This window comes from Geospiza fortis, unplaced genomic scaffold (genome assembly GCF_000277835.1).
Source record: "Geospiza fortis unplaced genomic scaffold, GeoFor_1.0 scaffold98, whole genome shotgun sequence".
NCBI lineage: Eukaryota > Metazoa > Chordata > Aves > Passeriformes > Thraupidae > Geospiza > Geospiza fortis.
In genome coordinates, this window is record NW_005054306.1 from 3957420 (window position 1) to 3980669 (window position 23250).

The 23250-nt window shown below is 36.1% G+C and overlaps 1 protein-coding gene across 1 annotated transcript in view; it reads right to left on the reverse strand.

The window, feature by feature from the left end:
* CDK19 (cyclin dependent kinase 19) overlaps nucleotides 1-23250 on the reverse strand; it is a 154766-nt gene that overhangs the window by 62047 nt on the left and 69469 nt on the right. Inside the window, 2 exon segments of the mRNA XM_014312044.2 lie at nucleotides 4407-4547; nucleotides 14695-14805. Of these exon segments, the coding sequence (XP_014167519.1) occupies nucleotides 4407-4547; nucleotides 14695-14805 (252 nt within the window).

The following is a 23250-nucleotide window of genomic DNA, read 5'->3' on the forward strand; positions in this document are numbered from 1 at the left end:
CACGGACATAGATGTGTCCAGATTAATGTTTATATAATAAAAACACTTAAACAACTTTGCTCATTTTACAAAGTTACTTTATATGACCATCACAAGCAAGTTTTCTATTTCAGAATCCTTAGAGCAACCATTTAACTCCCTGGGGAGGGGAAGAAGAAATCTGCATTTCTCTGGTGAGTTTGATTTCCAACATTCATTTTTCAACCAGTCATTTTAATATTAAGCAGTATTCTAAAGAAATGCCCAAGCTACGTAAGTGGAATCTTAAATTAATTTCTCCATATGGATTCTGTGCACTTCAAATGTTTCATAGATAACACCTCCCTTCAGGAAAATACATTCTGTTACAAATAGAAATTGCTTTTATCAGGTCATAAAGGATATGTTCTCTACTTGCTTTTGACCTTAAGCAACTAATCTACAGAAGGATTGTCAGAGCAAGAAAGTGCTCAAATAGTTTCAGTTGCTAACATGAACAGACACTGCAAACACTATATGAAAGATCTCCATTTTTTGACATCTCTGCAAACTAAGACCTTTGCTGAACATTCCTGTATAATCTAAATATTTCCCTTCTAGGAGAGGAGGGGATAAAGACCTCAGAACACTCTGAAACAGTGTACTTCAAGTGCTTGCTCTTATCTCAAGGTATGGGGCACTGGTTAGACCCCGTTCAAGCAGACAGCCCACAGTGTATATAGGGTATTTTAAAAAGCCAAAAGCACAGTACTCAAAGGTTTTTTTCTCCAATATCTATCTCTATTAACCTCTTGTTCATAATTAAACACTCCAGCAGCTAGCAAAGCCAGCAAATCTTCCCTCCTCTCATGCACAGCTTTCAGAAATGTTGCTATGCTGAAAAGGTAAAATTATCGTTGCCCAATGACATGCAATTCAACAGCAAAATCCCACTCAAAAGGGGCTCACAGGAAAACAGATGTATGGATTTTCACAGACTTAAGTCAATTACAAGCTGTATAAACTGACACAATGCTATTCAAAGAAATCAGTAACCCAGTGCTTCTGTTCCATAGTCTGTACTTGTTTGAATCTTGCTATAAAGGCTGAATCATTTTTAAACTGAGAGAAATTAAGAGCTTAGCTAAAAAATATACCTAGAAAGTAATTTAGCACCTTAACAGCTACTCTCAGGATACAAAAGCCAGACTCAAAATAACCCAAATACTACAAAAATTTGAAAGATACACAACACTAAATTAGTTTCCAATTTCTTGAAGCACGAGTACAAGTCTATTTGGTGTTTGTCTCAATTTGAGCACTTTCTTAAAGCTGGACTTGCGTTGGCAGTCTTAAACTGCTGTAAGTCTTGCATTACAAACTTATACCAATTTAATCTTTTAAGAACACTTGCACTCCCTCCTAAGAATCAAAATAGTGCATTTTAACAATAAAATAACCAGATCTAATGACAGGTGATGCTGGAATGGCCTCTATTGAGCCACCACCTCCTGCCTCACGCTGCCTCTGCACCAGCTCCCGCACATGCAGCTAAGCCCCCAGTGAGGCCCCTTCAGGACCTAACCCTGCAGAAAACAAGCTCTGCAGGTGAAAAGCTTTCTATGACACTTGGTGTGGGTTTAACTCCCTGAATGAGCTCACCAGGAACCAGGTGAGTGTCCCCTGCCAGGCCATTAGCAAGGGGGTCACTGCCAGGCAGTGAAAAGGGGAAGGAGACTGTGTCCTTGTGGTAACAGCCATCCATGAGCTCAGCCCAAGGAAAGGACATGGCAAGTTCACATTGTTCACCACTTTTATCACCCTGTCATGCACTTGCTGGCTACGGCTGACCTTAATGAGTTAACTAAGAATATCTTAGTAATTCTAAGGTTTTTAAGTAACAAATTTGGTATTCCAGCTGCTTTAAAAACCTCTTTGATTTAAGGCAGTAGTAAATTAAGATTTAAACAATGTTCTTCAAATACCTCTAAGCAAATACTTAATCTCCCAGGTTTCTGTTTTTTCACAACAACATTTGTTAAATAAATTACAGAGGTCATTTCCATGGCTCAGGAGAATTTGACTAATATTATGATAAATATTCTTGGAGAATCTAATTTTATTGAGCAATGAAATAAACATAACATGACTTTTATGGATGTCACCATTTTTGGTCTTCATCCAAATACAGGTTAAAAATAGTAAGAACAAAGTTATATTAAACCAAGAAAGTACAAGGTGTTTTGATGCAAAACTTGGTTTACATAAAATAGAAAAATACTTTTTCCAGCAGCTGTAAATTCAAACAGCTAAGAGAAAACCACCAGAAAAACTGTTCCACATCTTAAGAAGACACTGAGGAGCTGGTATTTATGTATTATGCAAGAAACTGATGCTAGTGAAATTGTACCTGAGTACCATTCTTAGTAGCAAAAAATTACAAGCACAAGCATACAAATAAAAATTACAGATAAATAAAAAATCTTGGTTAATCCAGAATTTAAACTGTTTGCTAGCTATATTAACCTCTAATTTCAAGTGCAGACACAAGGACACATCCAGAATAACATTTTTTTTCTTATCGTAGTCAAGATATAACTATTTGACATACCTGAATTCTTCAGAAATCCAGAAAAAAAATTAAAAGGTAAAGGATTCTGATTATACTTTTAAATCATTAGTGTACCAAAGCAATTTTTGAAATGGTTTTCCTTTGTCTTACTGAGGCATCCCAGAATCCATCAGTTTACATTTATTTTCAGACTAAGAACATACTAAGACTTCACGAATTACTATTCTCCTCCCTTCTCAATAATGCCAACATCATTCAAGCACTCTCATTCCAGAACCAAAAAATACAGTCTTTTTCACAACAGCAACCATCATCTCTCACCATTCCAAAAGACAAGACAAAGACATTAGACAACAGCTTTGCTCCAAGTCATCAGCAACAGGTAAGAACTGCAAAGTAGCAGCACTAGTCACACAAACACCTGGTGCTGGAGGCTGAAAATAACACCAGCAAGAAAATTCTCAAGGCTATTTTTTGTTATTATCTTAGATATCATCTCGTATTTCCTATCAAAATAACGAGTTCATGTATGGCATTTAAGTGTATATGAAATTAACAGTTCCATGAAGAGGTGTGTCTCCCTTAGAGCTGGACATAGACTTTCCAGGTGTTACTTCTCAAGCTGGAGCTAATCACAGCTGAGCATTCTGCCAAAGCAGCACCTGACTCTTTAGGAAAATAGTAATTGTAATGTGAAAATCAGAGTTGTACATGCTTCCTGTTTTTTGGTCCTGGCTACTATTCCAAAGGCAAGCCACACCCCCTATCCCTCCCCAAATATACTAACATTGGGAATTTAACAGAAAAACCAATGATAATCAACCAAGGAACAGAGTAAAAAAAAAAAAGTTCCATAATGAAAACTGAAACCCGCTCTGGCCACTGTTGTCAGGTATTACAAAAAAATTAAATAAAAATCAGTTCAGAAAATGTTTGCGACTTGTATTCCAGGCCTGCTTTACTTCATACTTATTATTAAAAAAAATTTGGTCTACAACCAAAAATTGTAATCAAAGTCCCTACTTACTATTAAAAACTCAAGAACAATTACTGACAGTAAGTTTCTGGAGAGGCAGCCCTATTTTGACATGGTGGAGCAACTACGAAAAACCAGAAATAACCAAAATAAAAGGCAGTGACTTGATATACAGGCTGCCATACCTAAGAGCATTGTTTGGCATATTCACCATCACATTGCTTCATGCCAAACATTCTAGTTAGAATGCAAGTGGAAGCATACCTGTATTAGTATTCTTTTCATAAACCACTGTAGCACTTCACATAATTATGAGGAGTGATGGAAAATTTTAAGGGGAAAAGGGGAACTAAGACAAGGCAACTGGCTGCCCTTGTAATGGGCAATCAACTTCAAGAGCTACTTCAGGTCATGAGAAATTTCAAGATGATAACTCTTTTATAGTTCTCTTCCCACGGTCAGAAAAAAATACCACATGGAAAAGAAATACTCCATGAAAAAATGACTCTTTCACTAGCTTTTATGCTAAGTTGCACGTAAGCCAAACAATGTAAAAGGGTATCAATCACTCTCCTATTTAGATGCCTTTTCAAAGTCATGTGAAAAGTTGTAAGAATGTTCACCCAACATGTATCAGCTGTCTCACGTACTGTTTTTGGATATTGATATCTGCAATCCCTTTACCGGATCTGCCATCATTGTCCGAGCTCAGATGACTCAGATAAAAACAATGTGAAAGCATAGTTTGTTTTCATGTTTAAAGTCACAACTGGGCTCCTGCAACAATAACAGGAAGAGCTGTAGGGATCGATACGCCAGATTACGAACGGGGCTTTTCTTGTCCTCCCCAACGAAACGCACGTGGAGCACTCCGGGGCAGGTGTCACATGCCACACTTACCAGGTCTCTGTGAAGCACCCAGTTTGCATGGAGGTAATGGATTCCATCGAGGATCTGGTAGAGGAGGGATTTAACCATAGATCTTGGCAACTGCATGGGCTTTTTATTTGCTTTTGAGGCACGGTGAAACTTGATAATATGCTAGAAATAAAACAAGTAGAAACATGAAGAAAGTTAGGTGATAGATAGGTGAGAAAGTTGGGTGTTTTGGGATATTTTAACTACTAACACTAAATAATGGAATGAGATACAAAGTTTGTTGAACTTTGGAATTAAAGTAATAGTGAGGCACTCACAATTCTCTTAAAATTGTTTTTATCCTCTGAGTTGCTTCAAAGAACAGCCGTGAAGTTTTTGTGAATATCTAAATACTGGCTACTTACCTCCAGTAAAGGGTCTTAGATATTCTCCTTCCTCCCTTCTCCCTATATGGCATCCTCTTACCCTTGGCAATTAGACCAGAATCTTTCAAACCAGCAGTATCTACCTGACAGATAGAGTAGGAGAACCACACTCTATGCTCTTATAGACACTTTCCCTCCTCCTCTTCAAAAACACCCAGGCTAGCATACTTGCAACCACTATTCCTCCCAAAATCAGGACCCCAGTACACAGATTAAATAAATATCTTAATAAACATTTGAAGGGGGGAAAGTATAACTCCAAAAACCCCATACAACATTTGGGTGAGATCATGTTCAAACATCTAAAAATGGTTGTCTTCTTGCTCCCAATTTATGGTTGCATAGTTCACTGATAATGACAAACTGGTGGCTCTTGGATTACAGAAGTCAGTCTGCCCACTAGAGGACAAACACCTCTTGAAAACAGAGAATGCAGTAAAAGACCTCAGTATTAGTTGAAGGAATGAAAAAAAAATTGAAAGATTTCTGAGAGATCATTAAATAGTCATAAACTAATTAATTCTAAGATCAATGTGGAGATGATGGCTTTGCTCTGGTTTTGCTACCACAGTACAAGAAATAAACTGGAGTCAGGCCATTCTACCTTTTCAATCCTTAGAAAGGTGGGGTTATGCAGGGCACAAATCCAATCTTAATACATGCTCATTCAGCAAACAACTAAATATGTTCATTCAGGTGGGGAAAAAAAATCTCGTTTTGAAGGCAATTCAATGAAGTACTTCAAATAACAAAATAGTTTTTAATTGTGTGTCTTTTGAAAGGTGGAAATGATAAAGGCAGTTTACATTTTTACTGAAAACCATACAAAATGCTAGAGTAGGACTATTAATTACCCATTTTTTTAGATTGGATTTGTCTAGCTGAAGATCTTCTCCCTTCCCAGGTAAAAGAGGTAGTAGCCAAAGGCCATGCTTTAATTAGACCACTGCTCCCTCCCCCACCATCCCCACTCCCCACCCAGTTTGTCACTACTGCTCCCAATGACAATGGTAATGAGTTAATGTTTACTCATGGTAAATGCTACCTCTGGCTGTCAGCAGTACTTTAGCCACTGTCAAACTGTACTTAGCAAAAGTGTAAACAGTAGTGTTTAAAGAGAAGTAAGAAAGGCAGAAAACACCAAATTAATCAAAACAGCCTGCTTACTCCCTACCAACAATGCTCCCACAGAGCCTTCCACTGGTAAATGTACAGTATTTATGGCTTTGTACTAAAAAGCAGTAGAAATTTACAGGATTGTCAGTTTTTAATATACTCATGAGGATCAATAAACAAGTTAAGCTCTTAGTACCTGATCCTCAGTTATGCAATCACTCTGGAAACTGTATTGAAATGCTTTAAGGGATTATTTCCTTAGAAAATTTTTGCTTGTGATGTCACAAGATTCAGTCTCATAACTTCAACTAGGAGTCCCTAGTACTACACAATGCTTACCAGATAGCAACCTTCATGTGTAATTACAATGTGATTTATAAAGCAGTAATGATACCATAAACTCACAAAGCAGTGTATTTATTAATGCAGGAAATGAAAAATGAAACATACAGAGGAACCAACAGGCAGAGGTCATACACAGAGGCCTATAAATCCAGTCCTGCCCTTTTTCAAGGTGCATGTAATCACTAGAAGGGATTTCTACACCCATCTAAAAACCATCTACTACCCACACAAAACATTAGTCCTTAGGCAAAAAGAAAATGAAGGTGTCTCATGAGACAGAACAGGACACAATTAACCACAGATGTGTTGCAGAGGAACAACACGAGGCTCTGCCTCAGCTGCTCTGGTACTGCTGGAAGTGGGGAGTGAGACAGCACCAAGGTGATGCCATTGGATTTCTGTCCCTGCCCCTCCCATGTGGCTCCCAGTTAGAAAGGCTAAGGAAACAAGCTCCTTTCTTGAAAGGGTTATTGAATTGCAGAAGCGAATAAAAATGGATAGTTTTGCTCGAAGCAACCAATATCACCACTAGGTAAAATCCAATTTCCTGCAAAAGCAAATAAAACCTGTTGTTGCCAGCTTACTCTATGGAAGTTTATATCCAAAAGATTGCAACCATCACAGTTTAGAGAACTGAACAAAAGCTAAAAATATACTGCAGGGCCAAGTAGTATGGGGAACCGAAAAGCTAGATTTGCCCCATGACATTGTAATGAATTCACAGTGTTTGTGACTGAAAAGTTGTCTAAAAAAAAAGTAGTTAATCCAATTTCGTGTAAGCAACTAGCCACATGAAGAAAGAATAACACACCTAACAAACACTAAACAGCAATTTTAATGGCAGTGTCCATCTAAGAAATAGAAGAGCAAACAGGTGCTGCTTCAAGTACAGCACGTAACAGCCAGAACCTGAGACCTAATAAAGGCATGGAATAATTTACAGGAATTACAGCCTGCATTTCCCATTTCCCAGAAAACTGAATTAACTACTAGATTTCAAAACTACACTTCTCTCATTCAATATATCTTTTTGCTGAATAGCACAAAATTAAGACTGCCCTGTGAGTTGAGTATAAATCTGAACCATGACAGGTATGAAACACATTGTGCCTCTCTCTCTAGGAAGCATGAGGTGCACTTGGACACTGTAGTTGGTAACCTTTAGGTATACTCAAGTTCTTTGCTGACTCTTACCCTAATGAAAGCCACCAAGGACAAAACACGAGGACTTCCACAATCCAGGCAAGTCAGAGACATGTTTGTAACAAGACAATAAGCAGAGGGTCAAAAAGCTTCAGTATTCCCCGTGTCTTTTTTCAGCGCATCTCCTTAAAGATAACTCACACATCCTGACATACCACCTGGCCAAGAAAGCTGGAAAACACCCAGCAACATTCAGCAAAATTAATGAGGAAAGTTATTGTCAGTCCACACTATACCAGTTGCATGCTACAGAACAGACACCCATCCACAATGTTATGCAGACATAAATTCATTTTAATTACTTCATTAGAACACTGCAAGCTCTCTTCTAATATACTTTAAATCTTTCAAAACAAAAGAAAAACATATGTCATAAGAGGTAAACGTAACTCCAAGCAATATTGAAATCTATTCAGCAAAAGCAGCCATTTTCCCTTTCTGTGCATCCATAGTTCTGATTCCTAAATCTTAAAAACATTCTGCCACTGACTGGATTCCAAAAATGGTGTGAGCCAATTAGGTATTCACTATTAAATGTAATGTAAAAAAATTTCTATTGCTTGTACAAATTTTGGTTTTAATTTAAACAAGACAGCAACTTTGCAGAAGTGATTTTAAGTCTTTATTCTAAATTAAATTAATACTTCACTGACCAACATTAAAGGACATATTCAACAGAAGCCTAGGAAAGCAAGGAAGGTATAATTTGCTGCTTGCAATATCTGGGACTATTAGTTTTACTTACTAACTGCTTATTCCAAATTTTCAACTTTAAAAAAATGTAATAAAATCGCAAGGAAAACTGGATGAACCATATTTCAGTAAGATGATTTTAGCTCTTGCAAAGGCAAGACCATATAAATGATAAAAAATGAAGAGGAGAAACAGAGCTAGACATTTGGAAATAAACAATACTCAATCTAGGAGCTTGACTGTCTTCTATGTTCCCTAGCGCATTGATATTGCCTTGAAAGCTGGCTGGTGAAGAACTATGTGCATTCTCTAAACTCTCCACCACAAACAAGGCAAACATAATGCATAACAACACAGAGCAAATTCAAATCCCTAGGATTTACCCAGCAGTTAAGTGAGCATTCAATAAGATCCTAATTTTAGTCTGCTTCCAAGTCTGTCTGTGTTTGTGTCATCCCATTCCCAACTCCAAGAACTGTTGTTCAGTGTGACAGAGGTTAAAACAAGCAAACAAACAAGCTGGACCTAGAAACTTTTCACAGAAGTAGGAAGCCAGCTAAAAGAGGGATTTTATGCATGTCTGACTAAATGAAGTTACAGTGAGCTCCCACCTCAACATACATGAGATAATCAATAGACACAAGCCTCTAGAAAACCTGACTGCTTGAGGTCTACTGCTTAAGGCAAAGGTTGCTGAAAATTACATGCATCTCCTTCAAACTGAAATGCAATCCTGCCAATGCAGATGCCTCTCCCTGCTCAAGGAAACTGCTTGTGCTCCCACGCTTCAGCAAAAACCCTGCATTCTATCCAATCCCTAATCCAGCCTTTGAGAACAAAATAGAATTATGTCAATGTACCAATAAAAAGTAAAGTTACATTTTAATATTGAGGAGAGGGAAGCTTGGATACACATAAAATCTGTACTAAGGCCAAGAGGATTTATTTTATATGGCTTCCAGTCTCATTTTTAACACAAAACCACCTCAAATTACATTGACTTTAAATGTAAAGCATTCAAAAAGGATATGAAATAACAAATCAAAATCTTAAGGCAGTATAAAAACTAACCATGCATTGTTTCCATGATTTTCAAAAAGAGAAAGCAAACACCCAATGAATCCAAGTAATTTGTTTGCGGTTCCAAAAATAAATCATAGTTTGATATACCTACACTTACGACTAATTTCGGACGTCACAGTTTTAGAAACTAAGAAAATTTTGTCAATGTACTTATCACAAGTAAAATAAAATAAAATCAAAACAGAAGTGGATAGAAGTACCTCTAGAGCAACCACTTTAGTTTCCAATTTTGGAAACATTACAGCAATTAACAAACTGTCCTTCAAAAAAGAAGGGGAAAAAGCATGCTTGTTCCCTCTAAATGGTGCCAGTGCATGGCCATCATCAGTACCTTCTTTAAAATGTCATTAACCAAACTGCCCAAAGAAAGGCCCTATTCCAAGTGACAAGAGTTGAACATTTTAGTAACAGTAATATATCAACTTCTGCTAATCCCAGCTTGCTTTAAATATCTAAGTTTTGAAACACAGATCAAACACGTCCCATATAACACATCCCACAAACAGACCCCATATAATTTTTCTAGGTTTTGCCTGCATCTTTCTAGATCTTATAGTATCTTTCAGCCCTAAATATTGCAAAATAACTCTATACAATGTTAATAAAAATCATCAAAATTCAGCTACCCTTTCAGTACACATAAAAGTGAAATACACCACTGTTCACTTTAGTTTTTCCCACATTTATGCTTTTGAACCTTGCCTTTGTTTTGAGGCCTGCTCCTACCTGTTGTTTCCTCCACTTCTCATGCTTTGTGGTGCAGAAAATTAGTCCATATAAACTACCCTCAAATTCATACAAGTCTGGCAGAAAAAGCAAGCGTATGTTTTGAGAATATGACAAAGAGCTATGGGCAAGGAATGGCACTGCCCTCTGTGAGAAATTCAGCCATGACTTTGATGGTCAAAAAACCCCATCCATTTCACTTGGAAGGAATCAATCATGACAAAGACCTATGCCAGCCCATTCCCTTGTGTCTCCACACTAATTTTATACTCTTCTTCCAGCCTATACTGGTACATACATATGCAAGAGAGAGGATTGCATGAAAAACAACCTGGCAGAATCACCAGAATTACACCAAAAGTGTAGACATGACTTAGAAAACAAAAATATTAAAAAACACATGGTTGTTACACTGAGAAAAGTACTTTTATGTATATAAAGATATTTGTCATCAACTAGCATCTGAATTATGTTTATGATTAAAAGCTAAACTGAAGCCTGTTGAAGAAAGAATTATAACTGATTATACCATATTTAAGGAATATGTTAAAACTCAGCTGTTAGACAATATTCATGTGATTAAACAAATGTACAGCTTTATTGTACACATCAGTATGCAACACTCTCCCAATTTCATTTATCATAAAAGCTTATTCAAAATGTTGTTAGCTGAAATTAAGTATATTTATTTACAGACTGAGAGCATCAAGTAGTGCTATGAAATTCACATGTAGGAAGACTAGTTTCTCCTTTCCATTATTTGATGATTATCTTTATGTACTCATGACTGTGCTAATAATCTCTACCCTACATTTTTTAAAAGCAGAACACATACATAACAAGTAATTCATATAAAACAAAGCCAGTCTGCCCATATATATTTATTATTATCAACAATAATTCCCAGATTAATTTTACTCCACTTTTCTCAGTAGTATTGGTTGCCAAGGATTTAGTTGTTAGAGATCATTGGAATCTAATAGTAAGAGAAACGTTTAACGAAACCTAAAAAATTCAAAGACCATGGTTTAACTGCTCTGGGATACTGAACATATCATCACATTCAATATTACCAAATCAATAGTTAATTATTTATGTACTTACTTATTAAGAACCAGCAGTGGCTTTTATTGCTATAGAACACATTTAACACATTTTTACTACGATAAAAATGTCAATGCGATAAAACCCATCCAGAAGCTTCTTATTTAAATTACAACATATATTTCCAGAAAAGGGGATCCTAAAAATTTGACTTTATACACACATACTAAATGAGTCTGGGAATTAACTCTGTACCATAACTAGGAAAAGGTATATAGATAACCTGTCAATACAAAAAGTTGGTTTTTTTATTATAATAAAAATGTTGGTTAGAATCAAAAAATCCTACTTAAAGTATAGAGACTGTGAAATTGAAGTCATTGAATGCGTGTTTATCCGTGGTACTAAAAACATGTGCTTTAGCAAATACTTTCAATATTAGAAATCTGCTTTTAAAGGGAACAAAAGTTCTAAATATTGTAACCTCTACAGTGGCTAAAAGTAACTAGATTGACAAAAAAACTTCACCTCCATGACATTTGTATCAAACTTTTCCTCAAGTCCATTTTAGTAATCATCATGCATTTAAAGCATTTGATATAAATTTGAATAATGTCTTGAAATGCACTAGCTTTATGCAGGAATTTCTGGACAGCAGTATACTGTCCAGAAGTATAAAACTAGGGTGATAAAGAATGTTCATGAAAGTTCAATAAAAAAAAGAAGTTATTCTTTTGCTGATAAGACAGCAGGAACTCTGGCATTTAAAACAAATTTTTGACCTTTAAAAATAAAAAGTTAACATCCTACAGCCTGAGAACTTTACCAGTTCTCTTTGGCAGAGACAAATAGCCAAGAAAAATCACAACATTGTGTATTACACTAAGAATTCTGGTAATCAAAGGAAACTAGTTATAAATCAATTTGTCAAAAGAATTCCTATATTCTTAGATGTTCTCCACGGTAATCTCATGGTTTTGCACTGTTTTGTATAGAGCAACTTGAGAGATAAGAAAAGAAAGTATCTTTGATAGGATTAGTTATTAAAACTGATTACCATCTTTATAGTTAAGAACAGCATAATCAGTGTTCACCAATACTTGCCTAAAGCAGTTCAAATTAGCAAAGCTTCTACATTCCTTGGTAATGGTATCAGCAGAAGTTACAGACCATTATTAAGTATACACTATCTCAACATAAAATTTCAGATCTGAGCAGTTTCATTCTTGGGAATTAAATGAGAAGTAAAAAAAAAAAGTTCTTGCTCATCATGGAAGAACTTTTTAATAAGTTTAATTAGCACCAACCCTTTAGAGCAGGACTTTTTTTTCAGTACTAGAAAATTAACAGAATAGCATAGCATCTGATATAGTTGATTCATCTCTTGCCAAATGTTTCCAGTACATAAGCTGAAAAATATAATGATTTTAATTAATCTAATGATTGAATGCGATGAGCATTTATTCTTCTCACTGAAGCCAATAGGTGTTACTAGAAGCTGGACAGCTTTGAACAGAAAGACAGTTTCCATACTTACTGATTTTGGTAAGTAACTCTAACTACCTACATTTAAAAACATTAGTGTCTGGAAAACTACACACCTCTAGTGACAGCACACCTTCCATTCCAAAACTTAAATCTTTATGAACTGATATATCCATGATAAATAGACTTATTTTGTCTTTTTGTAGTGCTGGCAAAGAACATGGTGCTAAGAAATTTTTCTAAAAAGTGCTAAACCCCTACTAAAATTTCTACCCCAGAGAGTTGAAAGGGCACAAGCTGTAAAGCACAGGAAATGCAAAACACAACACAACACAGACAGAATGACAAGTGGTTGGTATTACTGAAATGCGTTACAAAATAAGTGGATTTTCAGGAGGTTTTTGAAGGAGGATAGTGAAGGATCTTTACGTACGTTAATTGGGAGGCTGTTCCATGTGTAGGAGGCAGCGTGGAAAAAGACACAAAGTTGGGAGTGAGCAAAACAGACAAAAGGGGAATTAAGAGCGATGCTTGGGAAGTGCTGACAGTAAAGGAAATGAGGACCAAGGTTAAGCCAGAACCAAGAGTGCCTTGAACGTGGCAAACTTTATGCAAGGGAGGAAAAAATTCCTGGCAAAGGCTTAAGAAGCAAGGAAACATGGGCAATTATACAGGAAAGGAGAAATGACTTGTGTAGCATGTCCCATAGAAAAAAATAAAAACAAAAGAGAGTTAGGAAGTGGGAGACCAGTTCATATCAAGTACCTCATTGTAACAAACATTTCAGTCTTCAATAATAGAAAATAATAACTTCACTGAGATTATATCCAGTACCCAGCCATATGGGAGGGGTGGCAAGAATATCAAACTGCAGTGATTTTTCTTCTAAAGCTGTTAAATCATGTGAAAAACGACTATGTAGTGTAAAAACCACACACCAAAAGGAAAATCGAATGGAAAAGGTAAGGAAAAAAGGTGTTTAAAACACATGGCAATAAATGCAGCAGTAAAATGTGCTTGTTATGACTGTTCCATAAAATGAGTAAACTCATTTAATGTACAAATAAAGTCTGTCATACAGAGATTTAGCTGATGCACTTCTCTTCATCCTCACTACCACCAGTTACGTGAAATACACAAACTCACAATGTCCACTGAACTTTGATGAACAAAACTTGCAAAATACAAACCTGCTAGCCCATAAGAGAAATAAATATCTTTCAAGCTTTTGAAGGGGAATAAATTACCATGATTTTCTGTGTTCTGAGACAGAAGTGTCTTTTTGAATGGTCTAAGTTCACTTTCTGTCCAATTAAAATCTTGGGTCATTTACGAGTTCAAGATCCAAGTATGAAGAAATTGAGCAATTTGTCACTAACATTTGTAATAGTAACACCTGTATTACTGAAGCCTTCAAAAGTAATACTGGAATTCATATTACCACTTCCTCTCCTTGCCAGTATTTTCAAAGGAATCATAAACATATTGGTTACACTTCATGTTTGATATCTTTCAGGTTTAAACACAAATCCAGGTTCAAGTAACTCACATCTTATCAACAGATGTGGAGCTTGAATATTTTCTAGTTCAAGTCACAATGTCACTGATGTCTGCCTCTACAACAGACTAAACCAAATCCTATCATATTTTGCTAGAAACTTAAAAACAAACATCTAAGTCTCTACTCCTCCATGTAATGAGTGTCCATCAGTAGGCCCAATTAGCTTACTTGTTATTTTATTTCCACTCATAATGTCACAAATTATCTGTTTAAAATATAGATGATTCAATGTTAGTGGCTTACAGTTACTGTCAGGGAGAGAACGCATCAAAGCAGTCACTCTCCTTTTTTTCTTGTCTGTGTATGTGCAAAATGTCAGGAAAAAGTATTAAATACATTTCCAAACACAGTTTTAGAATATCTCAATTTAGGAATGCTTTCTTTAACTCCAATTAAAGCTTGCAGAAGAATTCTTTTCACTTCAAAACCCAATCTGACTCCAAAAAAAAAATCTATGTAGTCTTTGGCAGGCTTTAAAGTGTAAAAGTAACAGCATTATCAGTTAGACCCTTAATTACAGAGTAAGAAATTAATGCATCTCTGCCTATATGAAGGCACATCACACATACATCACTTTGAACAAATTCTTATTGCACAATCTCAAATACTCAGGGAAACCTGTACTTACCCACAAATCATGCTCAGCATAATCAAACAGCAGCCAAACCTTTCTGTCACTGTGAGAAAGGAAAACCTTCTGCAATGCAATCACATTTGGGTGCTTCAACTCTCGTAAAAGCTGCAGAGAAACAGAGAAGCTCTTGTTATTCTTTGCTTGTTAAGAAAAGCAAACACAGCAACAAAACCACCAAACAGGTGAAATAGCAAACAAGTAATCCCAAAACAGGCCCTAGAAGGAAAGACACCACTGATTCACCACATTATCTTCCAAACATCAAAATCAGGATATACACAGCCTCTGTGGCATGGGCTGCTGTTCTTACAGCATAGCTACCCATCACTACCTACCTTTCTCCGTCCCACACTTAGCACAGAGCTGCCCATCCCACCTATTCATCCTGCTTGTCATCAGTATCTTTCTTAAAAAAAGTCATTACACACAAGTATAACTGTTTTCTTATCAAAGGTGAACATTAGGATTTGAGGATGCCAGAATGAAGCTTGGTCCAGTTCTTTGTCTGCACAACACAGTTCTTGTTCATCACATAAAATTATTTTATTGTCAATAATTTTCTTTTGCTTTGGATCCCTATCTCACTTGCCCTAAAGTGCATAGGCTGTTGCTCTCAGAAAACAGGGTGTTTTCAAAGAAAAGTTTACCAAAATGGGTTTCCTACTGGTTGTTTCAACTATTATTCTGTAATCCGGAAAAAATCCCATATTTATTTATTGCTTGAAATAAATTATTGATAGTTATTGAATTTATTGATAGTTATTGAAATTATTGATAGTTATTGCTTGAAAGAAATTAATAGTTTTCTTATTGAAAGAAAACAAGGTCTCATCACTAATTAGCATATTAAAGCAGGCACAGCTGTTGGAGTCATCCTTCTGCCAGATTAACCCAGGTTCAGGAGGAGTTGTGAAGCAGCACTCCCAAAAACGTAATTTCCATGGAATCACTTCCCCCCCCCCACTGTAGTCACCAGAATGATTGATCATTTCTGTTTTATCTGGAAATTGCTTACATCTGCAGCACTAGTATATACATTGCCAAGAATCAATTTCTAATGGCAAAATTGTAAATGGAGTACGTTCCAAGGCACATTTCGGAGAAATGAGTCTTCTATCATTTCACCCTACAGAAAAAGTCTCAAGATGATTTTATTCTCCCTAAAACCAATATTTTAGGGGAAATAAAATACTAATTTTAAATTATATTATCTTTTGACCACACAGGTCTCTGTCAAGACAAGAAATCTAAAGAATATCATAGCTGCTTAAATGTATTCCACTTTTCCAGCAAATGAAATTTAGATGCTTTTTTTTACCATGCAAGAAGTGTTTTCTTATTTTTCTTTCTTTCCCTGCATGCCACAGCAGCCAATGCTTCAGGAGTATGAGAGAGACCAAGGAAATGTTGGCTCTAGGAGTCCAACACACCACATCAAGAATGAGAGCTCTATTCTAGCCATGCTGGACTTGCAGTGGTGCTTCACTACAACGACAGGAGGTCAAAAAGGATAACATAAGGGACAAGGGATGAGAGTGAGCCACAAACACAAACTGTTGGTCAGATTTATGTTAAAAACCATTTCATTTAGAAACATGCTACTGCAGGACAGAGGGTGACCACGGGGACTGAAGAGATGTAATTCTTAGGTACATAAAGAGTGGAGATAAGGGAAGTCATTCTAAAAGCACTGGAAAGATGTGATCAGAAAGGAATATTGGGCAGAACCAAATCCACAGCTGTGGAAATCAAAAGACAGCAAGTTTGAGACAAGTGTATCAACGACAAGTATCGATCCAAGGCTGAGACAAAAAGAAACAAGGAACTTCATTTTGAATGAACTGTATTTTCATTACAGCAGACAGGTGGAAGCCAACAATGGGAAAACTTGGGTGACACAGTGAAGCTACTTACTTGCATCATGATTGAATCTACCACCTACCCTAACAACCTCTGTAAGTGATGCACCTTTATGTGATGTGATTGCTATGTTCATGAAACTGAAAGACTCCAGTGTACTTGACAACATCTTCCATTACAAGACAGCAACTGGAACATAAAAAGGGTCTGCAACTACTATAATTTATTAGTAAATGAACACAGCATCATATTTGAATAGTATTTTAGCCTAATGTTCCTCTAAAATTTAAGTTCCATCATACCCAACTTGAGGTAAAATGCTACTAAAAACTTGTGTCTCAGTTGCAATACATTCCCTTCTTGTAGCAGCACACAATGCAGTTTAGACAGAAAGACACTGAGAAGGACTTCACAGTGAATTATCAACATCTGTGCAACTTTGAGTGTCTTGTACAATGGCTTTCATCTAAACAGATTATGGTCATTATTATTAAAAGTATTAACAAGAGTATTGTACAAGCATATTTGTTTATCACCATTCTTAGCTGATGCCACAGCTTAAAGTTTAAAATTATGCTTTTGGTTAGCCCAAATAGCATGAACAGCTTCTAGGATTCCCAGATATCTGCTATATGCAGAATTGCTAGTAATTTCTTAACAGAAAGTTAATAAGTTCTCCATGATGCACACTGTGAGAATTTCCCCCATGAGTGAATGTCTCTTATAGCAGGGGAAGGGAAGGTCATTACGTGAAAGTCTCTGATGCCTGAAAAAAAGTTAAGTTGCTAACAGTATTGGTATAGAAGCTTGAAGCCTTGGAAATGTAAAATGTCAGTAGTCATGCTGAGGTAGACTTTGCCTAGAAAATCCAAGTAAAGAGTAAAGGCTATCTAGCCAGAGAAGGAGCACAAGAGAGTATACAAGATTAAGCAAGTAAAAGTGGGATATCATAAAAGAAAGAAAAAAAAATCTGTTATTTTTACCTCTGTTTTCAACAATAGTTATGATACTGACCATGGAATGAACAAACACACAGATAAACGATGCCTCACCCTTAAGAAAGTAAAAACTAGCACAAGTAATTTACAAGCAAAACTCAGAGGTGGTATCAGATGATTAGCAAATAGATCACATACATCCAAAAAAAAGGGACACAAAGGAGACATTTGGAGACTTGAGTATCCAAAGCATGCAAAAAACCAATTTTGAAACAACGAACATAAAGAAAAATGTGTGGAAAACAAACTATCCTGACTTTCTTCTCTGATAATTGATTTTCTACTCAAGCAGAAGATCTGAGTTCAAATTTCAACCTTATAATAGTTTCAAGTACTTCATCAGATGGGAAAGATGACAACTGGAATACATTCAAGGTGAGAAAAAAATACCCTAAAGGGGCAGCTGACAATGGGGTCAAGGTAAAGTAGCTCTGTATTAACTATAACTATTTGAAGAGTTACCAAAGAACAAGTATTGTGTTTTTTAATAAAACCCATCTCAGTATCAACATCGTGAGTGTGAATGAAATTATCTGAAAAAATAAAGGCAGCATTTCCAAGGAAGAAAAGGAATGTGATAATGCATCATCTTTTATGCTACTTTATTCTGTGACTGAGTAAACAAAGAGTAACAGAAACAAGATTAAATCAAAAGCACAAAATCTGAATTCATGCGCTTAAAAACTAAACAAGAATTTCTACTATAGACTGAAAAGTCATCAAAGTGCAAGTGACAAATGGTAGAACTGGATTGCCATAAACAATGAAGAAAATTGAGATGGCAAATCTGATACCAAATATCCTAGTTGAGGTCCTTACAGGAGAGAATGGAATGTATTTAAATCAATACTTAAAAGGCTTCTGTGATTTTTTTAATACTATACGCAGTTTTCTCTGCTCAAACACCACTCCCTCCACACCCACACAAAAGATGAACTCTCCCAGAAAGAGGTAAAGGGTGACCAAAGGAGCAAAACAATCCATCACTCAATGGGGAATTCTCAATTACTGTAACTGATCAAATATCGAAAGAAATAAGAGGGATACCCACTAAAACGCAAGGATATGAGCATCAATAGTGAAAGAAATCATTACACTAGATGATAAACATGGCTGAAGAACAGAAAGACAGCTAATAAGAGCTAAAATCACCCTGCAAGTTAGCATCTCATGAACAGGAAGGTTCAGGAATAGTTTCTCAAGAGCAGGGAAAACAGTATATTTCATTTGCTTCTTTAGCAACATTGGACAACAAATTTAGTTGATGAATTTGATATGTCACCACTAGATTCCCTAGACAGATGCCTATGCAGTGTGTGCTCTTGTAGAAGCCTTCATGAAAAATGGGTTTAGTGAGGTTTTACTGATCATCTCCAGCACATGGAAAAGATGATTGACAGCAAGCCCTACAGCAATTTGGTTTAAACACTTTAACTGAGCCTGAAAATCATCTATCACCATATAATGCAAATTCCTTTTACAAGAAGTAGACAAGCAACTAGGAAGTCTCTTGATCTTTTGAGCTAGGTAAAATTCTCCCTTTTTTCTCCCAAAGAGATAGGCAACTTCTGTGAATGGGAGAAGAGTTGTAGTGTTACCAATATAAAAAAAGTGATCATTTTTGAGGGCACTTAGCACATTTAAACACAAGTCAAAAAGTACATTCCTCAAGGAAATAAATCTTGCCCAGAAATACTTTTATGCCACTGGATGAATAATGCTTTCTAGCTACCACTTGAAAAAGCAGGGTGAGGACAGACACTTCCATCTTGCTGTGAAGGAAACCTAAGAAAAATTAGAGAAAACAGGAAGACAAACCAGTGCTGTCACAACTGACACTAGTAAATCTTGCAGCAAACATTTGTTTCTGTGTCAGTGATGACAAAACCCATAACCACCTTCAAAAATTTATTCAGGGGGCAATCTCATCTAAGAGGTGTACCCACCTTTCACACAGTTTACTTCAGTCTTTTGATCTATGTACTTCAACTGATCTGGAACAGCACTGGTAGTTTCTGTGATGGAAATGCACACTGTACTGCATTGAACCATTTTCAAGGTTAGAACAAAAACCTCTAACAGGCAAAAATGTGGATCACAAGAAATCAGAGGAAAGGCCAGAGCATGAGGCTGATGGCTCATAAAAGTGATTGCACATTACAGAATTTTAAAGCTGCCTCTTCTGTAATGAATCTATTCAAAGTCTCTAGGGTCACTGAAGTCTTTTCTTAATTGAAGCTGGGCTTTTCAAAGGAACGTAAAGATCATAACTTTACTTCTTCAGAAGGCCTTTTAAAATTCCAACTGGTTTTGACGCTATTAATCAATCAATACTAGATCCTCTCCTTGGTGTTATTAATATTATCCTTTCCACAGACACTCTGCTGTCTATTATCATATCAAGCTCATGCTGCAGCTTTTCCTTCAGGGAGGTATGAGCCTCTCTCGCTCAAAAAAAAAAAAAAACAAAAAAAACCAAACCAAAACACAACTACCCCCCCCCACAAAAACCCAAAACAAAACAAAACCAAAAAACCAAACCAAACAAACAAAAAAACCACAAAAATAAACAGGCAGCTATTTATTTTATTTAACATGTAAGAACAATCCTTTGCTAACTGTGCTACAGATCTTGAAGTTATCATATTAAGAGGAGAAGTTATCAGGAAAAGAGAAGGGAATTCAAATTCAAACAGGGTACCACATTAGAAAACTACTCAAAATTCAGCTTTTTTTAGTGGTGCGGTTGATTCTGAAGTTAGGGATTTTCCAGTTTGGACTCCCATTTCTACTTGAAGAAATTACAATTACAGAGTTATTGCATAACTGAAGTACCAAAAGACCTTATAATAATACCTTCAAACTGAGCAGGTATGGAGGGGTTGTTTCCAGCTCTAAGTTGTCCATGGCTGACCCTTATATAAGAGGTCTTAGAAAGATAAAGGCAGGCAACATAAAAACGGACATAGAGATATACACACACAAAAAAAAGAAAAAAAAGAAACCATCCAAATAATATAAAAAAAGAAAGGCAAAAGTTTAGGCATTAGCTTAAGCTCTACTTTAGAAAGGACATATTCTTTGTACTCTGGTCTGGTAAGGCCTGTCCTTGGACTGCCTTTGGCATGCAAAACCAAGCAGGGGAGGTAGAGTAAAATGCCAAAAGTTAACAACTGCCATTCTTACACAAACTGCTAGGAGTGCTGCCGGAGTTTCCTCCAAGGAACACTGCAAATTAAAATTAACAAGCTAAAGTAATTCAAAACAGACTCAAGTAGAGTCCATGCAGACTCTCTGCTTCCCTCTAATTCTTCCTATACATGTATCTGATTTTGACCAATTTGATTCCAAGCTGTCCTTCAAATGAAAAGATCCCTCCCAGTATGCCTTACACATTCTTCAACCTCTTACACTTGCATCTCTTCAAAGCACACAGTCGCCAAGCTGTGAGGGCTTCAGACTACCAGAAGAGAAAGATCAAGTATGTTTTTTTGGTTTTTTTAAAAGAAAAAAAAAGAAAAAAAAAAAAGAAAAAAAAGAAAAAAAAAAGACAATGAACAAATGAACAGAAACTAACCAGTCAACTGCCAAATGTTCAGGACAGGAAGAAGGCAAAAATGTGCCCCACCCTCCTCCTATGAGAAGGATTAAGAAAGTATTTATTCTATAAATATTTTCATTTCGGGAGCTGAAAATTATCTGGCATTGCTAAATAACATTATTATTCTGAAACAAAAGCTTGGCAAAAGACATCTTGAAAGTATTACATTTTAACTCAGCTAAAGAAAGAGAAACTAGGATAGCTGCATTTTTAATTCTTAAGGTCTCCAGCAAAAAAAAAAAAACACACAAAAACCAATTATCTTTGGCATTTATCTTGAAGCACACGAGCAGAAATACAAGTATAAAAATTCTATTCCATTTCCTTCTTACCAATATTATATACCAGAGCACAGACTTCTTAATAACAGAGACAAAGGACAACTGCAAAATTACTTCCAAAACAAGAAATTTCTCAATTTTTAATACAACTATATAAGGAAATGCTGACATTAAGAACACACAATATCAGCTTTGCTCCAGTGCAAATATTATATATCTAATTTATTGTCATATTTTTTCTACAAAATAAATCTGAATTATTATTGAAGTTGCACATCTTCCTAGAGGAAACTTCATTTTCTTTAGGACAATTGAATTCCACACTCTCTTCTTTTAAAGGTAGCCGTGTATTTAATTTTGGTCAGTCTGGCTCAGATTTAGCAATAACCATTTTCCTCCCAGCTGAAAGGTATAGATAAGTTAAAGTTCTATCTCTCTCTACAGAGATTTTTCTCCTTATTTGGCCTACAATAAAAGAACATCCAACCACTCAGATAACACCAACAACTAAACTGAAAGTAACTTGCTGAAAAAGTAATAGTGAATGTTTGTCCTTTCTGAAGATTTTAAGGTACCCTGAATTTGCTTTTAGGCTGACTAGAAATTTTGTCGGTTACTGAAAGGATAAAGGAATTTCCCATCAAACTAACAAAGACTCTTAAACCTAAAGCTATATTAAAATGTTAAAATGGGAGAGAGGGAATACAACACATCACAAGCAGCATCACATCATTCCCAAACCCACACATTCACTCTGGAGTTTTAAACTGCAACTAGTTTTCTCTTGCAGATCTCATTCTAACACTTCCACACTTTTCTGAATTCCTGACAACCAGTTATCACCTTGCTCTAGCACCGTATCTCATAGTGAATAAACAGTGATGGCAACTGAGGTGCTCTAAAACTCTTGCAGAAGGGCAAATACGATGAGTAGACATCAATGCTGACTGTCCATTTTTCAAAGATTTTTCCACCCAAGAAGATTTCAGAAAGATAAATGGTATATGAACCAGAGCAAGACAAACAATTCTTTAGCAAAGAACAGCCAAAACGCATGTTTTTCCAACCTCAATTAATTATGGCACCACAGTGATGCATCTCTTAAAAGGTAATAAATTTCTAATCTATACAAAATATTGGGCAGGGTTTGCAATGCTATCCTGCAAAGATAACATTTTTACAGTCCATTTTTCCCCTAAAGTTTACTTATCTCCTCTACTTAATTGACTCTTTGATTAATCCTTCTATTATTAAAGCAATTTTTTTCATTTTTGTGATTATTTGCCATTTTCTAAATTTTATACTATAGAAAATATAGTATATAGTACATAGTATAGTACATACATAGTTCTGTATATAGTACAAACTGTATAAACAAAATTGTAAAAAAAGTTCTTTGAAGTTACCACTTAAAAAAAAAAATCAGATCTTGAAAAAACTTCCACCTAACAACTTTTTGTATCTGAACAGTGACAATAACCAGCCGCCCAACTTGGTGGATGTGTTTGTTGGGCTCAGAGAAGAGTGCAATTCTGTGCCTCTACTTCTTATGCTGAAGTTCTCTATCCTATGGTATGAAAATTTCCCATGTTTCCTAGAACCAGAGTGCATCAAGTGTGACAATGCTGAGCTGATCCAGCACCTCTACCCAAGATCTAAAGTTTCTGCCAAAACCATCTGTAAAATTCAGTGTGTGAGGGGCTCTCTGAGATGATGCATAAAAGATTTGGCTCCATAATAAATTGGTTGTGAGACTGCCAGCATCTCCTCCTTCAACAACCACCAACTGGCAAACAGGGCTTCAGTCCTC